This window comes from Schistocerca cancellata, chromosome 6, assembly GCF_023864275.1.
Source record: "Schistocerca cancellata isolate TAMUIC-IGC-003103 chromosome 6, iqSchCanc2.1, whole genome shotgun sequence".
NCBI classification, from domain to species: domain Eukaryota; kingdom Metazoa; phylum Arthropoda; class Insecta; order Orthoptera; family Acrididae; genus Schistocerca; species Schistocerca cancellata.
Genome location: NC_064631.1, coordinates 642,289,979 through 642,305,781, shown reverse-complemented (window position 1 = coordinate 642,305,781; position 15,803 = coordinate 642,289,979). Strand labels below are relative to the sequence as shown.

General features: G+C 44.9%; 1 protein-coding gene across 1 annotated transcript in view; it reads left to right on the top strand.

Moving 5' to 3' along the window:
- Positions 1 to 15,803, top strand: part of LOC126088461 (neuronal acetylcholine receptor subunit alpha-4-like) — a 160,997-nt gene that overhangs the window by 118,524 nt on the left and 26,670 nt on the right. The window contains exon 8 of the mRNA XM_049906603.1: positions 5,788 to 5,960. Coding sequence (XP_049762560.1) covers positions 5,788 to 5,960 — 173 coding nt within the window. The remainder of the gene's footprint in view (positions 1 to 5,787; positions 5,961 to 15,803) is intronic.

Genomic DNA, 15,803 nt, shown 5'->3' with positions numbered 1-15,803 from the left:
ACCTCCATCATCGGGTGTATTTACGTTAGTTAGTATTACATATGTGTGTGTGTGTTCTGTTACGATTTTGGAGGAACTTGTGGCACTACCTCCAGTGGTCACAGGTTCCTTTTGCTGTCGTAACACAATTTGCCATATTTGTTTACAAATGTGGCAATATACATGTGATGTGTTACGGCAGCGAAAGGAACCTGTGACCACTGGAGGCAGTGCCACAAGTTCCTCCAAAATCGTAACAGAACACACACACACATATCTAATACTAACTAATGTAAATACACCCGATGATGGAGATTTAAACCTTCGAAACGCGTCGTGGGAAAAATAAAACGGTGACTGGTAACAGTAAACTTGTTGTTTCATTTAATGTCAGTAACAGTCACGGTAAAGCCTAACCTAAAAATGTTCGCATTTAAAAGTTAACTATTATGCACTAAACTTTACAGCAAATATTCTATTACCTAATGATTCAATAAGGTGTCATGCTGTCATCGTTCATTGTGTTTTGTGTGGAGGTAATGATGATCTCATGCTTAACTGAAATCTTTTAAACAAATGAAGTTACAGTGTTGATATTTACAAAATTTGTCATTTTAATGATGTGCTTCTATATGAAATGTCGATCGTTAAGATTGACTAAAGCGTTCAGATTTTAGCATTGAGATCTTTGTTACAAAACGTCTGAATTTCACTTTAACAGTAAATGCTAAACTATTATAGATATGATCAAGAGTCAAGTTTTATTGGGATCACCATGATAATTTATGAAGGATGGTAGATTAAAATTACTGTGGCTTCATTCCCTGCATTACTACGGTATTAAATAGTTTTCATAAATATTTCCCTTTATGGCTGATCTTAGGTCCGCCATATTTAACACTGCTACATCTCCTTGGCCACAAACGGCTTCTACTGGGTTTCCGTATGACATAGGTTCTCGTCTGTCTCACTCACACACTACAACACTTAGCCCTCAATAGACAATGGACGCCTGTGAATTTCCCCATCTCGTGGTGAATCTGTGCTCTTTGTGGCACGCGGTTCTGGACGGCAGGGTTCGTTTCACAATTCCTGAAGGCAGACTCTTTCGACCATATACTTAAATGAGAGCGAAATGTTCGTTAACTCGGAATTCGAACATCAAGAGGTGTAAATACAGTTAGCCGCCATGTCGCTTGCCACCTATCTTCGCCACTGCTTCACTAACTTCATACATTCAGTAATGTATATGGGCATGGACCAGTTAATTTGTGTGTGGTTTGAATAAAAATCACAAAAACAAATTTGTGTCCAGAACCATATTTTCTATCCTGATCATGAACCTATGCAGGGTCCGCACCTAAGTAATACTAAAACCGAGTATCCTGATTTAAATGAAAAATTCTTGCATTCAAGTGTTTTAAAGCGATTTTTGCCTAATGTAAAAGGAGTAGTAAAAGTTAAAGTTAAAACCACAAAAGTGAAGTTAGATAGGATTTTGCTAAAGTAGGCTTAGTTTATTATAAAGTATAGTTATGTAGGAATACAGTGCAAGATTGTGTAAATATTATTGACTAAAATACCTTCTTCACAGGTGATAAAAAGGGAAATAAGTTAAGTTCATTTTCAAAAATAGTGTGGTTTTGGTTTCTATCATGAATGGTTCCTTTTTTGAAGTTAATTAAGCCAAGTGTTGGGTTTTATTCTCTTACAAAGTAAATTATGTACTACTCCAAGTGAAGTGAATGATTATCTTTTTGAATTAGTCTTTTTTACTGTAATAATCAGAGAGAGTTGACCAGAGAAACTATATTAGTTGATGGGTCTCCATCATATTCTCCACTTATTAGGAAAAAAAAAATGTCAACTACTACAGTTGTTAGGGAAAACTAATGTATGTAGAGGAGCTTAAACAGTGTATTTATGAGATTATTCATCTTATTGATTTTTTGAGTCAGTGAAGATAAAAGCCCCTTATGTCCAAATTTAATTCTGCACTTCATGCAGTAACATTTCAGTCTTTGATTAAGTAATGCTCTTGAGTGTAGCTGTCATTGGTATGAGCTTGGTGCAGTTACTTCTTATAATTTACTGATGTGTGCGTTATTGGTAACTGCTGCTAAACACAGTTCAGAGTGCACTGTGTCAGATTGTATCCTGTTTGCTATTCAAAGGGAAAGCTCAACGAAAGTAACTTCAATAAGCAATATTCAATTTTCTTAAGCCTATATTTCCAAATTAATGTGCCTAATTGGGCTGGCGACCGTATGTTGTTTTCTTTTTTTTTCACTTATGATGTTATCAATTCCATTAACTCCCAAGGTTAAAGTCTGCTTGGTTTTTTCTGTTAACTTCACCAAATTCAAAATTATAGTCCGATACCTTTGTCCATTCGACACACGCGTCGTCAATATTCAAAACCCTCCCAGAGAGTAGCATTAGCGTGTTTCACGGCACGTTAGTATTATACTATGATGCTCTGTATCAGGTTCATTATTTGGTCTAGCTTCACTTTCAGAACTCCTGGACGGTATAATGTTCTCACATTCTAAGTACTGATGAATAAATCCGATTTTTTCTTTCTTTTCTTACTTTCCTTGTCTCCGTCGTTTGATTGCCTGCCTTCCATAGCCTTGTCCATTCCATGTCTGTCATCATTTATCCGTCTGGCTTTTCTTTGCTGAAGTTTCGTAACAGGTTTTTCTTTCAGAGTGGGGCATCAACTGTACGTCTAACGACTAACCTCTACTGGAGGATGGGCAATTTTTTTTTCCAGAGTTTTCTTCCCTTAGCCCTTAAAGACCCAACTCCCAGCTCCAAGGCAGTAGTTTGCTAGTTTTGGTCCGCCTCGTGCATTTGCATTTTATTTTCTTGTTGTCCACCATAAACGGTGAACATTCCTCTATCGACAACCTGGGGGAGGGGGGGGGGGGTACCCAATGGGATACTACCAACTCCACTCCGGCATTTCAACTACCTGGCATGTATCATCCGACTGATGGAAGGGAAAAAGGTCTCGTGGCTGTGGGATTTCCCAGGAGGGCGGAAGGGCTCTGAATTGAAGAAATGTCCCTTTTCCCAGAGTGGTGTGGGAGCAGGAGGCGTTGGGGAGTGGGGTGGGGGTTTCTCAGAAGTATGAATTACCTCCGGGGGATCGTAAATCAATTGTTGTTGTTGTGGAATTCTGTCCAGAGACTGGTTTGATGCACCTCTCCTTGCTACTCTATCCTGTGAAAGGTTCTTCATTTCCCAGTACCTACTGCAACCTACATCCTTCTGAATCTGTTTAGTGTATTCACCTCTTGGTCTCCCTCTAAGATTTTTACCCTCCACGTTGCCCTCCAATACTATATTGGTGATCCTTTGATGCCTCAGAATATGCCCTACAAACCGATCCCTTCTTCTAGTCAAGTTGTGCCACAAATTTCTCTTCTCTCCAGTTTTGTTCAATACCTCCCCATTAGTTATGTGATCTACCCATCTTATCTTCTGTAGCACCACATTTCGAAAGCTTCTATTCTCTTCTTGTATAAACTATTTGTCGTCCACAGCTACACTCCATACAAATAGTTTCAGAAACGACTTCCTGACACTTAAATCTATACTCGATGTTAACAAATTTCTCTTCTTCAGAAACGCTTTCCTTGCCAGTGCCAGTCTACATTTTATATCCTCTCTACTTCGACCATCGTCAGTTATTTTGCTCCCCAGATAGCAAAACTCATTTACTACTTTAAGCGTCTCATTTCCTAATCTAATTCCCGCAGCATCGCCCGATTTAATTCGATTACATTCCATTATTCTCGTTTTGCTTTTGTTGATGTTCATCTTTTATCTTCCTTTCAAGACATTGTCCATTCTGTTCAGCTGCTCTTCCAGGTCCTTTGCTGTCGCAGAATCACAATGTCATCGGTGAACCTCAAAATCAATTCGCATAACGTTACGTATCCCCAAGGCGTCAGAAACCACTTAGAAGAAGAATAGGTTAAGAGAAGGGGAATGGGTGGTTTAATTGATCAATTTGATTAATTAGCATATCAATTGGATATCAGAAGTGCACCAGTACGAACTACTATGCAGTCTTTAGTATTCTTCCGTAGCACCACTTTTCAGAATATTCTATTCTCTTCTTTTCTGAACTATTTATTGTCTGGGTTTCACTTCTGACACGCCAGACAAATACCTTTAGAAAAGACTTCTTAACATTTAAATTTACATTATATGTTAAAGAATTCCTCTTTTAAAAATGTTTTTCACACTGTATCCAGTCTTCATTTTACACTCCTGGAAATTGAAATAAGAACACCGTGAATTCATTGTCCCAGGTAGGGGAAACTTTATTGACACATTCCTGGGGTCAGATACATCACATGATCACACTGACAGAACCACAGGCACATAGACACAGGCAACAGAGCATGCACAATGTCGGCACTAGTACAGTGTATATCCACCTTTCGCAGCAATGCAGGCTGCTATTCTCCCATGGAGACGATCGTAGAGATGCTGGATGTAGTCCTGTGGAACGGCTTGCCATGCCATTTCCACCTGGCGCCTCAGTTGGACCAGCGTTCGTGCTGGACGTGCAGACCGCGTGCGACGACGCTTCATCCAGTCCCAAACATGCTCAATGGGGGACAGATCCGGAGATCTTGCTGGCCAGGGTAGTTGACTTACACCTTCTAGAGCACGTTGGGTGGCACGGGATACATGCGGACGTGCATTGTCCTGTTGGAACAGCAAGTTCCCTTGCCGGTCTAGGAATGGTAGAACGATGGGTTCGATGACCGTTTGGATGTACCGTGCACTATTCAGTGTCCCCTCGACGATCACCAGTGGTGTACGGCCAGTGTAGGAGATCGCTCCCCACACCATGATGCCGGGTGTTGGCCCTGTGTGCCTCGGTCGTATGCAGTCCTGATTGTGGCGCTCACCTGCACGGCGCCAAACACGCATACGACCATCATTGGCACCAAGGCAGAAGCGACTCTCATCGCTGAAGACGACATGTCTCCATTCGTCCCTCCATTCACGCCTGTCGCGACACCACTGGAGGCGGGCTGCACGATGTTGGGGCGTGAGCGGAAGACGGCCTAACGGTGTACGGGACCGTAGCCCAGCTTCATGGAGACGGTTGCGAATGGTCCTCGCCGATACCCCAGGAGCAACAGTGTCCCTAATTTGCTGGGAAGTGGCGGTGCGGTCCCCTACGGCACTGCGTAGGATCCTACGGTCTTGGCGTGCATCCGTGCGTCGCTGCGGTCCGGTCCCAGGTCGACGGGCACGTGCACCTTCCGCCGACCACTGGCGACAACATCGATGTACTGTGGAGACCTCACGCCCCACGTGTTGAGCAATACGCCCTCGCTCAAAGTCCGTCAACTACACATACGGTTCACGTCCACGCTGTCGTGGCATGCTACCAGTGTTAAAGACTGCGATGGAGCTCCGTATGCCACGGCAAACTGGCTGACACGGACGGCGGCGGTGCACAAATGCTGCGCAGCTAGCGCCATTCGACGGCCAACACCGCGGTTCCTGGTGTGTCCGCTGTGCCGTGCGTGTGATCATTACTTGTACAGCCCTCTCGCAGTGTCCGGAGCAAGTATGGTGGGTCTGACACACCGGTGTCAATGTGTTCTTTTTTCCATTTCCAGGAGTGTATATCGTCTCTGCTTTGGTCATCGTCAGTTATTTTGTTATCCAAATTGCATAACTGATCTAGCAGTATAGTTAATGGCATTAGTACAATAATCATGTATAGTGTACGAGGAGTTTAGCTGAGACTGGAGTGTGGTGTGCCCGCAGTGGTGTTCCACCGGGACGGGCTGTGCGCGGCGGCGGCGGCGCTGCTGGTGCTGGTGGGGGCGCGCCGCCTGCAGGCGTCCCGGCGCGCCGCCCCCAGCTGGCTGTCGGCCGGCCTCGCGCGGCTCCGGGCGTCGCCCGCCGGCCCGCTGCTGCTGCCCGCTGCCGCCCACCAGGTGAGCCACAAGCACCGCCCACAACTCTCTTCTAACGAGGGAACCTCCCCATCGCACCCCCCTCACATTTAGTTATAAGCTGGCACAGTGGATAGGCCTTGACAAACTGAACACAGATCAGTCGAGAAAACAGGAAGAACTTGTGTGGAACTATGAAAAAAATAAGCAAAATATACAAACTGAGTAGTCCGTGGGCAAGATATGCAACATCAAGGATAGTCTGAGATCAAGAACGCCGCGGTTCCGTCGTTAGCGTGAGCAGCTGTGGAACGAGAGGTCATTGGTTCCAGTCTTTCCTCGAGTGAAAATTTTACTTTCTTTATTTTCGCAAAGTTATGATCTGTACGTTCGTTCATTGACGTCTCTGTTCACTGTAATAAGTTTAGTGTCTGTGTTTTGCGACCGCACCGCAAAACCGTGCGATTAATAGACGAAAGGACGCGCCTCTCCAATGGGAACCGAAAACATTTGATCGCAAGGTCATAGGTCAACCGATTCCTCCCCAGGAAAACACGTCTGATATATTCTATACGACACTGGTGACGGCATGTGCGTTACATGATAGGAATATGTTGTCGACCCACATAACTTGTACACTTGGCGAATGGGTAAAAAGATTCTTCTACCTTGCCCGATTTAGGTTCTCTTGTGGATGTGATAATCACTCCCAAAAAAGTGATGAAAACATAAGAGTTTGACACATAAACTGAAAATAAAAAATTAAACTTTTTACACGAGGGAAGACTTGAACCCAGGACCTCTCGTTCAGCAGTTGCTCACGCCAACCACGGGACCACGGCGCTCCTGACCTCAGAGTGTCCTTGATGTTGCCTATCTTGCGCATCAACTACTCAGTTTGTATATTTTGCTTATTTTTTCATAGTTTCACACAACTTCTTCCTGTTTTCTCGATTGATCTGTGTTATACTTATAACTAAATCTGAGGGGTGTGCGATGGGGAGGTTCCCTTGTAAGCTTTCTGCAGCAGTTGCTTTACGAGTACACTAGACGAAGTGTCAGTTACCCCCAATGCCTCAGTTCGGCGAGGAAATTCAAATCCAGGGTATGTCACTCACTTCCGACTAGATCCTGCAGAACTAGCAGCCTGGAGGGACGTCGATGGCAACGTTTCACCCACCGTCCCAAATAGTTCGAGGTAGCTCAAAAATGGTTCAAATGGCTCTGAGCACTATGGGACTCAACTGCTGAGGTCATTAGTCCCCTAGAACTTAGAACTAGTTAAACCTAACTAACCTAAGGACATCACAAACATCCATGCCCGAGGCAGGATTCAAACCTGCGACCGTAGCGGTCTTGCGGTTCCAGACTGCAGCGCCTTTAACCGCACGGCCACTTCGGCCGGCTTCGAGGTAGCGTTCGTGTGAAGAAGATAGGGTGATAAGCGGGCCAGTCGATAGGGTGTTGTAGTGTTCGTCAAACCTGGAATGTATGCGAGCACCACTGCGAATACCGTTGTTGTCATCTGTGGTGAAATAAATAAATTAATTAAATGTATTGATTTTTTGAAAAGAGAAAAAATTATGGATATGGAACGTTAACTTTAGAACTTTTGAAAGGCATTTTTAACGGACTGTATTGACCGCGGACAAACTCAGTGCTGTGTGAAATTTGCCTGTAATATAGTTTACAATTCCGATTAATTACATTTTTGAATTCTACGTCATTGTTGATTTAATCAGAGTTCTCACCTTGGACGTAGAATTAGTCCTTCTGCCACAATATTAATTCATTAGTCGCTATCGATGTTCTTCTCTTTGTTGACCGTGTATCTCTTCCTAAGTCGGCATCGGAATACTTCACGAAGACGGTGGAAACCAAGGAATACAATGCTACGTCGCTTTAAATAATTCTCGTAAAACTTAGCTACTTCTCACTATTTTTTATTCACAAGACAATATAAGACTTGGTTTGCTTATCGCACAAACCATAAATACTAACAAGATGACTGCCTTTCCGCACACACCAAAAATTACGTCCATCCCCTACAAGGTAACAATCGAAAGTATATCTTAACTCCTTCTTGGAGTATGAAACAAAAGAGAATCCAATATGAACATTACAGAGATTATATTCTAAATTCCTCTCAATTTAATCTTTGGCGCAGACTTTAAGGTATTGTATGTCTCTGCGTCGGAATTACACATCTTGCAAGGTGAGTGCGTCCATATAGAAGAAACGGCAACACTTGATCACTGGCAATGTTGAAATAAGCGTCCTGATTCAGATCCACAGTGACCTGAATAACTGTGCACAAGTTATGGTACAGAAAACAATACCAAAAACTTACTAATCTTTTCTGGACTGAATTGCACCCTCCACTCGGTGTAGGTATCTCGCCTCACTTTTCCACTGGTGGATGGATGCCTCGCATTGAGCAACAAAGATGCGACTCGTGTGGCCACAATTTACACCCCCTGTCAACTACTGTCCTGCTTCTGAATTATATTCTGTTTTTACTACTGGCTCCATTATAAATTAGAGTTTTTGAATTGGAAATGTCTTGTAACATTTAAGTGTGAAGCCACAAGTGGAAGTTAATGAAATGCTCTTATGGCCTGCTGCTGAACAGGCACCAGCAAACAAATGTGAAATAAACTTTCTAGGAAATTTAATGGTAAACGTTCCTAGTTGTATTCTCTTCTCAGTGGGAAACATTACCTCTTCTTTCTGCTGCCATGGTCGTCCCGAAAGCAGCCGACGTAGAAGTTGCTAATTGTTGACCGTGTCGCCGATGTGAGAAACTCATATTTCGATTTGGAGAGATGAACTGTTTGTCAAATAAATATACGGGTACCGTATTTTACTTGACGTTATTTATATTAACTCAAAACCCAACATATTATTAACAAAACTGTTACAATAGGAGGAGCAGTAAAATACACTCCTGGAAATTGAAATAAGAACACCGTGAATTCATTGTCCCAGGAAGGGGAAACTTTATTGACACATTCCTGGGGTCAGATACATCACATGATCACACTGACAGAACCACAGGCACATAGACACAGGCAACAGAGCATGCACAATGTCGGCACTAGTACAGTGTATATCCACCTTTCGCAGCAATGCAGGCTGCTATTCTCCCATGGAGACGATCGTAGAGATGCTGGATGTAGTCCTGTGGAACGGCTTGCCATGCCATTTCCACCTGGCGCCTCAGTTGGACCAGCGTTCGTGCTGGACGTGCAGACCGCGTGAGACGACGCTTCATCCAGTCCCAAACATGCTCAATGGGGGACAGATCCGGAGATCTTGCTGGCCAGGGTAGTTGACTTACACCTTCTAGAGCACGTTGGGTGGCACGGGATACATGCGGACGTGCATTGTCCTGTTGGAACAGCAAGTTCCCTTGCCGGTCTAGGAATAGTAGAACGATGGGTTCGATGACGGTTTGGATGTACCGTGCACTATTCAGTGTCCCCTCGACGATCACCAGTGGTGTACGGCCAGTGTAGGAGATCGCTCCCCACACCATGATGCCGGGTGTTGGCCCTGTGTGCCTCGGTCGTATGCAGTCCTGATTGTGGCGCTCACCTGCACGGCGCCAAACACGCATACGACCATCATTGGCACCAAGGCAGAAGCGACTCTCATAGCTGAAGACGACACGTCTCCATTCGTCCCTCCATTCACGCCTGTCGCGACACCACTGGAGGCGGGCTGCACGATGTTGGGGCGTGAGCGGAAGACGGCCTAACGGTGTGCGGGACCGTAGCCCAGCTTCATGGAGACGGTTGCGAGTGGTCCTCGCCGTTACCCCAGGAGCAACAGTGTCCCTAATTTGCTGGGAAGTGGCGGTGCGGTCCCCTACGGCACTGCGTAGGATCCTACGGTCTTGGCGTGCATCCGTGCGTCGCTGCGGTCCGGTCCCAGGTCGACGGGCACGTGCACCTTCCGCCGACCACTGGCGACAAGATCGATGTACTGTGGAGACCTCACGCCCCACGTGTTGAGCAATTCGGCGGTACGTCCACCCGGCCTCCCGCATGCCCACTATACGCCCTCGCTCAAAGTCCGTCAACTGCACATACGGTTCACGTCCACGCTGTCGCGGCATGCTACCAGTGTTAAAGACTGCGATGGAGCTCCGTATGCCACGGCAAACTGGCTGACACTGACGGCGGCGGTGCACAAATGCTGCGCAGCTAGCGCCATTCGACGGCCAACACCGCGGTTCCTGGTGTGTCCGCTGTGCCGTGCGTGTGATCATTGCTTGTACAGCCCTCTCGCAGTGTCCGGAGCAAGTATGGTGGGTCTGACACACCGGTGTCAATGTGTTCTTTTTTCCATTTCCAAGAGTGTATCTGCGTCCTCTCTTCATCGAGACACGCCATAGGTTTCTCTCTTTCTGCCGACTTAAGAAAAAACGCGACAGTCACACCTCTCTCGTTTAACAGTATATCTGCTGCAGCGCGTCGTTTCGCCTTTTTATCTTACTTATACTTCTTTGGAAATATCTAACAAATATCATTACACTCGTGTGTTATTTGGCCCACTCAAGGCGCTGCAGCTTTATATGCAGCTGTTAAGTCCTTTTTCGAGGTAGCCGACTCCAAACGTCCACTGCGTTGGATTTCCATTGAAATGGTATAGCTTCCTTCCACCATACTGTCTCCCCCCCCCCCCCCGCATCAGCCCACTTTAGTGCAGTTGTTCCACATAACCGACTCGCACGTCCTAGTACACACCACGTTACTACCACGACTTTTGTCAGCGATGGAGTGTTATATGGTTCCGGTTCCCCACCATCAGATCACTCCAAAGGTACAGGCGCAGTCTTTTAAGGGGGTGAGTAATATTTGCCTGGTGAGTTTATTTTACCGCGAAATCGCCGCTTTTTCATGTCTCCACGGCTCGAGGAAACCAGTGCAAATTAAAATGGACATCCACAAGACCTGCCTAATGGGCAGAACACATCATCATCAGTCTACGAAGCGGAGCTTCGACAAATGGAACCGGTTTACATGATTTACTGCTTACTGTTTACTGCGAAAGAAGGAAAAATCCAAAGGCAGGTATGCCGTACCCAAAAGCTCTGGACTGGGGGACTTGGGGGAACACACTGCATTCAGTGTAACTTTCATTGTCACGCAATGGAATAAAACGTCCCAGAACACTATTTTACTTATCTCGATGAGGCAAATTCGACGACTCTTTCAGACAGTCTGTGCTACTGTCTTTAACAGGGATTTTTTCACGGACTATAAAAATTTCAGATACTCACAAACACAGATAGCTACAGAGACATAAAAAAATGCGTAAATTAATGATAATATTTACAACGATGACTGACTTAAATTACGTCACCTAACATTTCAAACGTTACAAGAATAATAATGTATGTTGACTGCATTTGCACAAATACGGTTATAACACTGATTATATTACCGTTACACAAGACACAATGACAGTATGCAATAAACCAAACAATTTTCTTGTCTTGTATATGTAAGATAATTAATGTTAACGTGTATTTAGTAAATAAATACAAGTTCATTAAAAAGAGAAAAATAAAAATTAAGTATCACTGAAAATTGATATACCTGATGTGCTAAAGACACCATCATAGAAGGTGACTGGAAACTCTCTAGTTTCACACTCTTAATACTGACGAAAAAGTAAGTAAAATGTTTATTCTTCCAAAAATAATCGCCATAACTGTAAATACATTTACCCCACTGTGAGATAAGGCGGTCGCTGCCTTCATGGGCAGCCGCAAGGGGTAGCCGCGCGGTCTCAGGCGTCTAGTCACAGTCCACGCGGCTTCCCCCCGTTGGGGAGGTCGAGTCCTCCCTCGAGCATGTGTGTGTGTGTGTGTGTGTGTGTGTGCGTGCGTGCGTGTGTGTGTGTGTGTGTGTGTGTGTGTGTGTCATCCTTAGTGTAATTTAGTTTAAGTTAGATTAAGTAGTGTGTAAGCTTAGGGACCATTGACCTCAGCAGTTTGTTCCCATAAGACCTTACCACAAATTTCAATTTCTTTCATGGGAAAACGTTTTCGGCTGCCTACGGAACCCTGGTTGTAGCCAGGCGCGCACCTCTTCGTCCAAAGCAAATCGACGGTCTCAAAGGTCTTTCTCGAGGGCTTCAAAAATGCGGAAATCGTGTGGGGAAAGATTCTGGGCGTTTGGGCTTGATGGCTCGCTTCAAGTTTTGCAGTGTGTCCATGTACAGCTGTGGATTAATTGTGCCAACGTGTTCCAGGAACTCAATGAAAAGCGGGCCCTTGGAGTCAAAGAAAAAGGTCGTCATGACTTTGGCTTCTATAGCTTTGGACTTTTCCAGTGGGAATGAATCCGTGTGCTTCCATTGTCGGCTCTGACGGTTGCTCTCCACCTCAGAATAATAAACACATTTCACCTCTTCTACAGTACCAGACGTGAAATTATATTCTTCATCGTGATACCGTTCCAGGTGCTATAGTGACGTCAGTTTTCTGTTCGACTTCTGCTCTTCCACCATCAAGTCCAAGCGCTCAGGAATGTTGACGGACGCCATCGTCGTGTTGCAGAATAGTGCCCGCCCACATTATGCCAAGCTTGTTTCGATTACGCTGCAGAAGATTTGCTGAGGAGCTCTTACGCATCTTCCGTGCATTCCCAATCTTTCCCATATGTTTTTTCCACATTTTGGAGCCCTGAGGAAAGACTTTCGTCGTCGTCTATTTGCTTTAGAGGAAGAAGTGCTGCCTGGGTACAATCAAACTACCGTAGGCTACCGCAAACATTTTTGCATAGGGGCAATGACCAACTTGTCTCACAGTGCTCAAATGAATTAGTAGTTATGATGGTTACTTTTGAAACAGTAAACAGTTTACTTACTTTTTCCATCTGTCTCGTTTTCATTTGACTGCTCCTTATAATATCTTGTGCAATTTCCATTCACATTTTTTTTTCTCTTAATGAGTTCTACAAGAGATACACACACAGTTGTGAGGTTCCAGAATGACCGGCATTTAGATGTACATCTTCTGGCCGATATAATTTATAATTCTAGTCGATTAATTTCGAGTCATGGGCAATTTCTATAATTTTGCTGAGAGTGTTGGTTTATTTAAGGAACTATGTGGAAGAGCATGAGGCGTTATAGTTACGAAATTCCCGATAGTAGAGAGATACTGGCGTCAGATCTGTTTCTGTTTTTCAGAGAGGCTTAGGCAATGTCATGGCGACATTCTGAGTTAGCGAAAGACTGTGATCTATTTTTGAAGCAGTTCGGACTTGTACTGCTGTACAGTGTCGTGGCATTATTGGAGTTACAACTACTTCATGTATGTGAGCGAGTTTATCGATTTGCTCAAATACAAACAGCAAAAAAAGTTTTGAATCACCTCGGTTCCGAGAGATCAATATAGACATCATTTTTATTGCTTATGAAAACCACACATTGCATGTTGTACCACCATGCAGCGAGACGTTCAGAGGTGGTGGTCCAGATTGCTGTACACACCGGTACCTCTAATACCCAGTAGCACGTCCTCTTGCATTGATGCATGCCTGTATTCGTCACGGCATAATATCCACAAGTTCATCAAGCCACTGTTGGTCCAGATTGTCCCACTCCTCAACGGTGATTCGGCGTAGATCCCTCAGAGTGGTTGGTGGGTCCCATCTCCATAAAAAGCCCTTTTCAATCTATCCCAGGCATATTCGATAGGGTTCATGTCTGGAGAACATGCTGGCCACTCTAGTCGAGCGATGTCATTATCATGAAGGAAGTCATTCATAAGATGTGCACGATGGGGGCTCGAATTGTCGTCCGTGTAGACGAATGCCTCGCCAACATGCTGCCGATATGGTTTCACTATCGGTCGCAGGATGGCATTCAAGTATCGTACAGCCGTTACGGCGCCTTCCATGACCACCAGCGGCCTACGTCAGCCCCACATAAAGCCACCCCAAAATAGCAGATAACCTCCACCTTGCTGCACTCACTGGACAGTGTGTCTAAGGTGTTCAGCCTGACCGGGTTGCCTCTAAACACGTCTCCGACGATTGTCTGGTTGAAGGTATATGCGCCATTCATCGGTGAAGAGAGCGTGATGCCAATCCTGAGTAGTCCATTCGGCATGTTGTTGGGCGCCCATATGTACCGCACTGCATGGTGTCGTGGTTGCAAAGATGGACCTCGGCATGGATGTCAGGAGTGAAGTTGCGCGTCTTGCAGCCTATTGCGCACAGCTTGAGTCGTAACACGACGTCCTGTGGCTACACGAAAAGCATTATTCAACATGGTGGCGTTACTGTCAGGGTTACTCCGAGACATAATTTGTAGGTAGCAGTCACCCATTGCAGTAGCGAGGCATGTCATCGACAGTTCCTGTCTCTCTGTATCTCCTCCATGTCTGAACAACATCGCTTTGGTTCAGTTCGAGACACCTGGACAGTTCCCTTGTTTAGAGCCCTTCCTGACACAAGGTAACAATGTGGACGCGATCGAACCGCGGTATTGACCGTCTGGGCATGGCTGAACTACAGACAACATGCGCCATGTACCTCCTTCCTGTTGGAATGACTGGAATGGATCGGCTGTCGGACCACCTCCGTGTAATAGGCGCTGCTCATGCATGGTTGTTAACATCTCTGGGCTGGTTTAGTGACATCTCTGAACAGTCAAAGGGACGGTGTCTGTGATACAATATCCACAGTTAACGTCTATCTTCAGGAGTTCTGGGAACTGAGGTGATGCAAAACTTTTTTTTATGTGTATAACTTAAAAATGTGGAATCCGTGCGGCGGATTAATGTTTGGTCTAGTAAACCCGCCCGCTTGAATGTACTGTAGTTTTGGACAGTTTTCCATTCACATTTAGAAAGATACCGGGCTGTCCTCCAACGTCAGCCACGGTATTTACGATACACAAACAGTTACATGCAACAGAACACAGAACAGAATTTATGTGATTCACAGACAGATATGTACACAACTCCCCTCCCCCCTCCCCCTCCAACTTAAGTTAACTGATAATTGAGGCGAGATGAAGAGCACCCAGTCACTGAGTTAAAATAAATTTACTAACCACGAAAACAGTGGACTCCAAACGACGGAGTAACGCTAAGAAAGGTTGGCCGAATTTGTCAAATGAATTTATTTATGCTAAGGCATATGAACCTTTAACCTCTTCTACTGCATCCGAAAGATTCGGGATGTGTTAGACTGCACCAGGGACAAGGCATATTCTCTGCTCATTGTGGGGCTGTGTAAGGCGGACTGATCAGCAGTATGCGTTTTAGAGCACGAAAGCTATATTTGATTTGGGCAGTACGACAAATCTGTGATGGCCGAACACAAGACAGACTGCAGCAAGAAAATAATATTGAACGAAACTTGCGTACTTGCCAGGCAACGAGGGATGGTGAAGCATATCAGGGAGGTCATTCAGATATTAATACATCCTAACAATATGAACATAAAGGATGGTTTTAGGGTTACACGATTCTGCCTGCTGATTGTCAGAGCCCAACAAACAGCTCGAGTTGCGAGTGCTGCTAGCAAGTAATTGTCGCTGCGAGACTCACGTCCCACACTGCAGCGACGATGACTGCCAATCGTAGCACATAATGTGCAGAGCAATAGACAACAATAATTCACACTTGTTCTATCACACGAAACCAATTTCAATGTTATACTACTTCTTCAGTCACCAGAGACGAATAATATCAACAGTTTTAAAATTGTGAAGTAAAATATTGCTCTTTAGAGGAGTCATGATGAAATATAATAGACCCTAAACAATGTAGCCTGAAGTGACAAAAGTCATGTGATAGCGATACGAACATATACCGATGGCGGTAGTACCGGGTACACAAGGTATAAATGGGCAGTG